At 52.7% G+C, this 9,885-nt stretch overlaps 1 protein-coding gene across 1 annotated transcript in view; it reads left to right on the forward strand.

Annotated features, from left to right (window-relative positions):
• The first annotated feature begins 5,572 nt into the window (after positions 1-5,572).
• The window catches only part of LOC112393981 (keratin, type II cytoskeletal 71-like), a 5,813-nt gene continuing 1,500 nt past the window's right edge, over positions 5,573-9,885 (forward strand). Inside the window, 7 exon segments of the mRNA XM_024736403.1 lie at positions 5,573-5,772; positions 6,530-6,590; positions 7,119-7,218; positions 7,553-7,716; positions 7,897-8,022; positions 9,440-9,525; positions 9,527-9,643. Of these exon segments, the coding sequence (XP_024592171.1) occupies positions 5,696-5,772; positions 6,530-6,590; positions 7,119-7,218; positions 7,553-7,716; positions 7,897-8,022; positions 9,440-9,525; positions 9,527-9,643 (731 nt within the window). The 5' untranslated portion in view covers positions 5,573-5,695.

Here is a 9,885-nt window from a genome sequence, read left to right on the forward strand (position 1 = left end):
CTGTCGATGGACACTTAGGTTGCTTCCATGTCCTGGCTATTGTAAATAGTGCTGCAGTGAGCATTGTGGTACATGTCCATCTTTGAATTATGGTTTTCTCAGGATATATGCCCAGTAGTGGGATTGCTGGGTCATACAGTAGTTCTATTTTTAGTCTTTTAAGGAACCTCCATACTATTCACCATAGTGGCTGTATCAATTTACATTCCCACCAACAGTGCAAGAGGGTTAGTGCTGGTATTTTGTGCATACACTGCCCTCTGCCATCAGCCTCGGGTACTGCACCTTCCAGCCCTGTGCCTTTGGAGGAAAGACTCTTCCCTAAAACGGAGAGGGTGTGGGATGATTTTGGACAGGCTCTGTGCCCACCGTGGAGCTGGCAGCTGGAGGAGATGCTGTTTCGCTCCCTGGCGTGCCCAGGCTGGCCCAGCCTCCTTGTTGCCCAGGCCCTGGCTTCTGTCTCCCCTCCCTCTCCTTTCCCATCTCTCCTCTCACAGGATTGGGGGTTAGGAACTGTGGTAGTGCTGGCATTGCTGCAGCCCAAACCCCTTTGAGGACCTTCAGACAGCTCTTCCTTGACAGGCACCTGAAAATCTTGGTGCTGGTCAGGAAGTCCGGGGAGTGAGAGCCCCCGTCCCTCAGCAATACTGTCCTCTAGCCTCACCTGCACTGTAGGTAAGCTCCTGCCCTGGCTGCAAGGGGGACCCTCTGAGATCTCAATACCACACCCCGCCCCTGCCCCCGTGCAGTAGATGATCTGGGCATGGAGGCACTGGTGAGACACAGGCAAGGGGCTACAGAGGAAGGAAGGGATCAGAGCTGAACACAGACAGCCTGGGAAGGCTTCCTATAGAAGGTGAAGGGGACACGACTTGTTGGAGAATGGGAGTGTCTTAAGACGTTTTAGGTCTCATCTGGCAGCTGCTCTGAGGTTTGTGCTGCCCTTTGCCAGCTGCCTCTATTTCCCTCCCAGGGCCTCCACCACTCCTGCCATCTCAGGACGACCACCACTTGTAGGACTAACCCTCTGCTTATGGCACCATCCCTCAGCCCTTAGACTCACATCCGGCAAGTGCTGCACAGACCAGAGAGACGCTGAGGGTCTCTCCTCTCCTGCACACCAATTTCCACCACCCCGGCCCTCCCTCCCTGCTTGGTGCATTTCCACACCACAGCCCCTTTTATATTTGGTCCCTCTTCGAGCACGCATAGACACGTGCTCATTGGCTCACAGATTCAAGTCTACGGAAGATACCCAAAATACTTAACAACTGGTATAATCAGGCACCAACTCATCAAAGCACTTGTCAGCCACAGACAACCGAGACAGCCATGCCAGTCCCTGGGCACCATTCTGCTTAAGTTCGTGTTCACGACCACTCGCATGTAGATGTGGACCCCCACGTGGCCTCTGACACATATGGGAGAACATCTTTCAGCTGGTGAGCAGTGCTCACAATTCATATCATGATCCCGAGCCTGGGTCCAAGGAGCAGAGAGCATCACCTGGCCTCGGAGGGAACTGTTAGGCTGGAGGAATGCATACAGCACTTAGGCAATAGGGTTGTGTGAAGAAAGGTGCAGCTGACCCAGGGAGGGCTTGGGGGAGGTTTCTTAGAGGAGGGATGTCTTGGTTTGTCTTAAAGGATAGGACAAGCCTGCCCTGGTGGGCAGGAGGCTGGAAGAACAGCCCAGAGCATGTCATCAGGGAAAAGCATGATGCATGTGAGAAACATGCAATCGTCTCATAAGCACACCTACCCAAGTCCCGAAATTACAATTGTCTTCAAAAGAGTAAAGCAGGCTGAGAAGGGGAGCGAGGGTGGGGGTCAGTTCCGCTGCCTAGAGAGTCTGGGACAGGAAGAAGAGTGAGGGAAAAGTGAGTGCTGGTGAGCTCAGTTTTTCACACCGTGCAGGCACCTGCACTGGACATTTGCACATGAGAAAACCAGGACAGTGTAGAGGCTATGAGCACAGATGGTAACCAGGCCGCCTGGGCTGAACCCTGGCTCAAATCCTGGCTCAGCTACTCACTAGCTGTGCAACCACCAGGAAGTTACTTAACTTCCTTGTGCCTCAGTATCTTCATCTGTAAAATGGGGATAACAACAGTACCTGCCTCACAGGGCCGCTGTGAGCATTAAATGAGTTAATATACGTGTAGTGCTTAGAGCAGTGCCCAGCAGAGCTCACACTGTGTGTTAGCTATTATCATTACCATCATCATTATTATTTACAAGGTGCCTCCCATACACCTCTGGGAGTAGGTGGAGCAGGTATTAGCACCCCCCTTTTTAGGGATGCGGAAACATAGGCTTAGGAAGTTGGGAGACCTGCCCGTGGTCACATGGCAGGACCAAGACCTGGGTCCTCAGAGTCCTGAGTCTACACACTTCGCCAGAGGCTTGGGGTGGGGCTGGAGGAAGGAGATGGCTAGCAAAACTCAAAGGAGATGGTCCCGGCCACGGAGCTGAGCAAGGAGGAAGCGAGGGGGATGGGGCTGCCCAGGAAGGCACCTCTCTGGTAGCCAAACAGCAGGATGGGAGCAGAGCTGAGTGTCTGGCAGGACAGCCCTCCTTGGCCTTTATATCCCAGCTTCTCTGGGGTAGCTCACCTTCAGCTTTGCCAGCTGCAAACCTGCTGAACAGCTGTCCTGCCGCCAGATGTGTGGCTCTGATTGTGGCCAAGTCCCCCAGGGACTGTGCTCCAACCAGCTAGCATGGGGCTGTGTAGTCTTTCCCGAGAGAAGGTAGGCCAATCTCTACTGGCAGAGGCTTGTCAGGGTTACTGGCAGGAGCTCCAAAGAGAAGACAGACCCTTGCTTCTTGCTTCTGAGGGTCAGCTTGGTGTTATTGCTAAGACTGGGTCCATGCAGGCTGTGCACAGGGAAAGCCAGTGAGAGGGAGTCTGCGCCTGATTGGTCAGGGAAGCTGTCCTCCTCCCATCAATTTTAAGCTGATTTCTCTGCTAGTCATTTGACAGGTGGATTGGGAGCATCAGTGTGTGGTCATTCACAGGCGGCTTGGCCATGGGCATTAGTTTTGGTGGGCTAAGGACTCTCTTGAGAAGCAGAATAGTGTGGTGGGGAAGAGGTCTCCGCAGTGTTGTGAAGTCAGACCTGGCTTCCACCTTGGCCCCATCACTTACCAGCTGTGTGACTTTGTGTGGCTAAGCCCGCCACATAGCCAGCTATGTGGACGTGTGGGGAGTCATTCATCCTGTCTATGCCTCTGTTTCTTCATCTCTGCAATGGAGATACTAATCTACCTCTTGAGGTCATTGTCGGATTCACGAAAGAAAATGCATGTGAAGATGTTGGCACGATGCCTGACACAGGCGAAGTGCTCCCCAAATGGCGGTTATTGTCATTGTCATTTTTATCTCTGAGAGCTAGGGTAGGGGTGTTGAGAAGGAGAAGAATCAAAGGTCTGGAAGAGCCTCAAGGGATCATCCAGTCCAGATAGGCCCTGACTTTCCATAGATAAGAAATGATTGCTCCCATTTTGTGGGTCGGCAAAAGTATGGAAGTAATGCCGTGCCCAAGATCATCTCCAGGGTAGGGAAGGTGAGGTTGGATGATCAGCCTCCTGCCTCCAGACCTAGTACTGGGGACTGGAGGGCTATGCTGGCCACATGACAGTGAGGCACCAAGGACAAGTCAGCTCAGGACAAATCCTATGTTGTGATGGTCAGTGGCCATCAAAGTCTCACCTCCCCACAGCTCTGGACCCTGGCTCGGAGGATTCCCTGCTGCCTCTGCTCTCTTCAGGGGCTGGCACCTTCTCTGTGGCTTCTTACCTCTAAGGTTTTTACCTCTAGGAGATCAAAGTGTTCTGAAATTTGAGGTCTGGGGGGATGGGAGTGGACTGACTTTTGGCTGGGCTGATCAAACCTCATTAAGGAGTAAAGTCTGGAGACATGGAGAGAAAGACGAACATGAAGACAGTCACCTCTGTGAAAAATGTGGTCTGCCTGGGGTGAGAGGGACACAGGCTCAAAAGCCTGGAGGGTTCCTAAATAATTTTATTCTCTAGAGGAGTATAATCCCATAACCCCAGGCAGCCGGAGAAGATGGGTACATCCTGTCGGCCATCCAGATGTGGAGTTCAGATGTGTATTGCGTCATCCAGATGTGGAGTTCAGATGTGTATTGCGTCATCCAGATGTGGAGTTCAGATGTGTATTGCGTCATCCAGATGTGGAGTTCAGATGTGTATTGCGTCATCCAGATGTGGAGTTCAGATGTGTATTGCGTCAAGTAAAGTCTGGAGACATGGAGAGAAAGACGAACATGAAGACAGTCACCTCTGTGAAAAATGTGGTCTGCCTGGGGTGAGAGGGACACAGGCTCAAAAGCCTGGAGGGTTCCTAAATAATTTTATTCTCTAGAGGAGTATAATCCCATAACCCCAGGCAGCCGGAGAAGATGGGTACATCCTGTCGGCCATCCAGATGTGGAGTTTAATCCCATAACCCCAGGCAGCCGGAGAAGATTCAGATGTGTATTGCGTCATCCAGATGTGGAGTTCAGATGTGTATTGCGTCATCCAGATGTGGAGTTCAGATGTGTATTGCGTCATCCAGATGTGGAGTTCAGATGTGTATTGCGTCATCCAGATGTGGAGTTCAGATGTGTATTGCGGTGTCCTGGGTGTAGGGTTTTCTCTTTGGTCCATGCTTAGTCTTATGAGTAGACGTGAAAAAGTCAGGACTGGTTAAACCAAACCAAACCAAATGCTGGAAGATCTGCTGGACGCAAGCTGTTTGGTGACCAATCCCATCTCAACACTGAATACCAGATAGTTTTCTAATGTCCTGTGTTTCTGACTTTAAGGGACACAACCTTGTTTAAACAGTAGCTGCGCTCATGTACGATTAAGGGAAGTCACGTGAAAGAAAAGTCCCAAACCAAACAAGAGAGGAGTATGCAGACCCACCAGCTCTGGTCAGTTTCCCGGCCCAGTGAGGACACAGTGGCGTGGGGAGCTCCGTCTGTCCATCCGGCTCCGTAAGCCATGCTTGCTCTAGGGAAGATGGTTCTGAGGAGCAGGACAAAGGGAGGAGGAGGAGGCATGAGCAGAGATGCCGTTGGAGGCTGATGCAGGAATTTAGAACACCCAGAAGTCCTTGGTCCATTGAGCCTCACTGAGCTTGAGATGTTAGAAAATGAAGAGCAGACTCCCTTCTTTAGAGTGGTCAACCTTTTCAAAGATGAACCCTGCCTGACTCTGTTCCAATACTTTCAAGCTCACCCCTGCCCTGGGCTGGTTTGGCCACAGTGGGTTCAGAGTGATCTGATGCATGGGTTATGGGGACACATATCCGTGTTCAGTTCTGGGCTCTGCCACTTATTAAACTATTGGACCTTGGAAAGAAGCCCAATTTCTCTATGCCTCAGTTTCCTTTACACAAAATAGGGTTAATGATGCACCCACCTCCTGCAGATGTTGTGAGGGGTAAAGGAGAAAATGCAGGGGAGCGCTTTGCAAAGCTCCCTGGGAGTGACGGGTGTGACTGTTTTCATGGTGGCTCAACACTTCTGGGTGTTGGGCTCCAGGTGTGGATCCTGGAGCAGCAGAACCAGGTGCTGGGGACCAAGTAGGAGCTGCTGCGGCAGCTGGACCTGAACAACTCTAAGAACAACCTGGAGCCCATCCTCGAGGGCTGCACCAGCGACCTGCTCAAGCAGCTGGAGATGCTGTCCTGGGGCCGGATGAGGCTGGACTCGGACCTGAGGAACGTGTGGGATGTGGTGGAGGACTACAAGAAGAGGTGAGCTGGGAGGGGACCCCCTGTAGCTACACGACTGTCCCTGTCCCTTTTGAGCTTGTCAAGCAGGAGTGGGCAGCTACCCCAGCTTAACATTTTTGGAGGTGGAGGGAGACAGTGTTCCTTGTCATACCAAGCAGAATCACCCCCAAGAAAACGGAAACTTGCTCCCTGCTCCTCCAGCCTGGCACTTAGGACAGACGTGAGATTTCCTACAGGACATTCATGCCACACGCTCCTTCCTCATTTTTTTAAATTAATGTATTTATTTTATATTTATTTTTGGCTGTATTGGGTCTTCGTTTCTGTGTGAGGGCTTTCTCCAGTTGCGGTGAGTGAGGGCCACTCTTCATCGCGGTGCGCGGGCCTCTCACTGCCGCGGTCTCTCCTGTTGCGGAGCACAGGCTCCAGATGTGCAGGCTCAGTAGTTGTGGCTCATGGGTCCAGCCGCTCCGTGGCATGTGGGATCTTCCCGGACTGGGGCACGAACCCGTGTCCCCTGCACTGGCAGGCGGATTCCTAAACACTGCGTCACCAGGGAAGCCCTCCTTCCTCATTTTTGAAGCTGGATCTTCAATAATCTCCTTCCAAAATTGGTGATCACATCTTCTCCTCCAGGAAGGCTTCCTTGCCTGGCTGGCCCTACTGGCCCTGGACTCTGCAGCCCCGCAGCATCTGTGCCCTCGCTCAGGGTCTTCCCTGGGCAAACGAGGGTTCTCAGTGAGACATATTAACTGACAGAGCACTGGCGTTCCTGCAGGTATGAGGAAGAAATCGACAGGCGGACAGCAGCGGAGAATGAGTTTGTGCTTCTCAGAAAGGTGAGGGGTAGGCAGGTCTTGGATCTGGGGCTGGCCTGGGACCTGGAGGAGATGAGCCTGCCAGTGTGCTCTGCTTTCAAAGAAAGTGAACTGATTCAGAAATAGCGAGGGGAAGGCAGGGGAAAACCGCGATGCAAGAGTATCCAGAGAAGGGAATAAAAACGGCAGAGGGGATGATGGCATTCTTGAGTGTTTAATGGGGTCGGGGTTTGTCCACAGTGAAGAACAGTGGAGGGTGACACACAGGGGCTCTCCCTGCAGTTGCGGGCCTGGCTAGGATGTCACAGTGATGACTGACAGCAGCCTCGATGGGTTCCCTTCCTTAGAGGGGCACCCCATCCCTACTGCCGAGGGAGCCCATTCTCAGGATGGGGCAGGGCTGGGCCTTTTGCTCCTTCCTCCCCTTTCCCACGAACCTCCCAAAGAGAAGAGGTGGCTATTTCCCCATGCGGGGGACCCAGGCTGGGGTGTGTGTTGCCTTCTAGGCTGCACTGGCAGTGATTTGGGGATGGCTGGGATACCTTTCAGGACGTGGTTGCAGCTTATGCCAATAAGGTGGAGCTGCAGTCCAGGGTGGACTCCATGGACCAGGAGATCATGTTCTTCCAGTGTCTCTATGAAGCCGTAAGTCCGTCTCTTCATTCCACCCCTCCGAGGGCTGCCAGCGGGTAAAATTCTATTCTGGGGCCGGGAGGGGCACACAGGCCCCAGCTCTCAACCACTCATCTCCATTTCAGCCCTCAGAGGCTCCTCATCTCCTCTCTGGGTGGGAAGGAAATGGTCCTGGCCTTATCTCCATAGCAGCAGGACTCTGGGGCCTGGAGGGAACTCGCTTTGCCCAGAGAGCAACAGCCTTGGTTTGGAGCCTCTAAATTGGCATCACCAGGATTTGCTTACCTTGGGAGGAAGGTTGTTGGCCTCCATCAGTCAAGTCCTGAGACCATCACTGTTTCCCCTTCAAGGGATCGCTCAGATCCAGTCCCACATCAGCGACATGTCTGTCATCCTGTCCATGGACAACAACCGCGACCTGAACCTGGACAGCATCATTGATGAGGTCCGTGCCCAGTACGAGGAGATCACCCTGCAGAGCAAGGCTGAGGCCAAGGTGCTATACCAGACCAAGGTGAGCTGGGCTGAGGCAGGCCCGGGGAGGGTGACCCCAGTAGGCATGAGGGCTGGGCCGGAATGTCTAGTTAAATGTCCAGCATGGCTTGCTCCCATGACATCACCAACCCCAAGCCACCACGTACTCCCACGACACGCTCATCACCCCCATCCATGGCTCCGCCCTTTGGGTCCCCAGTTCCAGGAACAGCAGCTGGCAGCTGGCCAGCATGGGGGCGACCTCAAAAACACCAAGAATGAGATCTCAGAGCTCACCCGGCTCATCCAGAGGATCCGCTCAGAGATTGAGAATGTGAAGAAGCAGGCGAGGTGGCTGGTTGCCTTTGCATGGGGTGGACAGGCACAGTTGGAGGGGGATGAGTGGGCCGAGAGTGTCAGCCTCCCAAATCTCTGCCCAGGGGAGGAAAGGGACCAAAGAGATGACTGTGTCAAGCCCTTAGAACAGGTGTCCCTGGGGCATCTCATCTGCAACTCGCCCCAAGGACCCCTGATTGAAGACCCCTCCCCTAGGAAGACTTCTCTCACCCGACAGGGTGGGTTAGGGCCACATCCCTCTGCCCCTCCTGCCCTGATCAGTGTGCTCTCCTGGCACTTGTGTCTCCCCTGTACTTGTCAGGCTTCTGTAATTGCCAGACACCTGCATGTCCCTTCTTCCACTGGACCAGAGGGAGGCAGAGAGCTGGCTACTTTGCTCCTGTTGTTTGCCCAGCGTCTAGTACAGTGCCTGGCACAGAGTAGCTGCTTAATAAACATTTGTTGATTCAGGGATTGAGGAGAAGGGGGTTCAGAGGGCACCCCTTAAAATCTGTCTGTGGATATCTATTGAGGCCTTACTCGGAGTACTGCGCCTGGGAACATAGGCAGCAGTCGCAGTTCTAGTAGGTGGGGAGACAAGGTTCTCATATACATTAACAATAGCCGTATCTCCTGTCATTTTATCACACTGAATCCTTCCAAAAACCCTGTGAGGCAAGCCTTACCTGTTGTTACAGATGAGGAAACTGGGGTTCAGAGAGGTTAAGAGTGTTGCACTGTGGTAAGTGGTGGAGTTGTGATCTGAACCAAGGTCTCCTGACTCCTGGTCCAGTGCTCTTTCCACTCTCCCATGGGTTTTAACACTTAGTAGCTCTGGGACATTGGGCAAGTTACTTGTCTGCACTGCACAGGGTGTTGTGAGGACTGGATGAGTCAAGTTATATAAAAGCCATGTGTAGGGCTGAGCACAGTGCCGGGCATATGGTAAGCATTTGGGAAATTGTTTGTCCTGGGGTATCTCCTTCCCCATTTCCTCGTCTGTGACCCTATGCACCTGAGCAGCCACTGTTGTGGTACCTGCAATACCATATTCCAGTGATCTGTCCTCCTAGACTTTAAACAACTCAAGAGCAGAAGGCTGAGCTTACTCTTACTCATTTTGTATCCTCAGAGCAGGGTGGCCAAATAAATGACTTTGAAAGGTACTGAGTGGCGCTGAATTAGCCATCAACTCAGGGGGGCAGGATGAACTATTTTTCATCACCACCAATGTCTAAACAGAGTGGAGATAAAGCTAAGAAAGGACTTGCCGACCCCAGAAGGGGCTCCAACTAGAAGAGGAACAGGGAGTCTGAAGGGTGGAGGTGGGCATCTCTGCTCCAGAATCTCAAAGAATGAGTGGGACTTGGATGTGGATGATTCCAGTGAGCCCTTCCAGTTTCCAACCTCTGTAATTCCCCATTTAGGCTTCCAACCTGGAGACGGCCATCGCTGACGCTAAGCAGAGTGGGGACAACACCCTGAAGGATGCCTGGGCCAAGCTGGATGAGCTCCTCCAAAGACAAGCTGGCCAGGATGATGCACGAGTACCAGGGACTCATGAGCCTGAAGCTAGCCCTGGACATGGAGATTGCCACCTACCGCAAGCTGCTGGAGAGCAAGGAGTGCCGGTGAGGGAGCGGTGCTCTGGCAGGAAGGCCACAGGGGTTTGGGAAGGACCAAAGGAGAAAGCCTAACACATCTTAATCCAGAAGAGATGAATTCTTGGGGAAAGAAGGGGTGGTGATGCTAGGAATAATAATAGAATTAATAATACTACACAGACACGCGTGCTTACTTCATACCAGGCACTGTGCTACGTTGATTGGTTCATTCAGTCCTCACCACTTCCCTGCCTGTACCTGGGTACACT

This window comes from Neophocaena asiaeorientalis, unplaced genomic scaffold, assembly GCF_003031525.2.
Source record: "Neophocaena asiaeorientalis asiaeorientalis breed wild unplaced genomic scaffold, Neophocaena_asiaeorientalis_V1.1 scaffold134, whole genome shotgun sequence".
Lineage (NCBI taxonomy): Eukaryota > Metazoa > Chordata > Mammalia > Artiodactyla > Phocoenidae > Neophocaena > Neophocaena asiaeorientalis.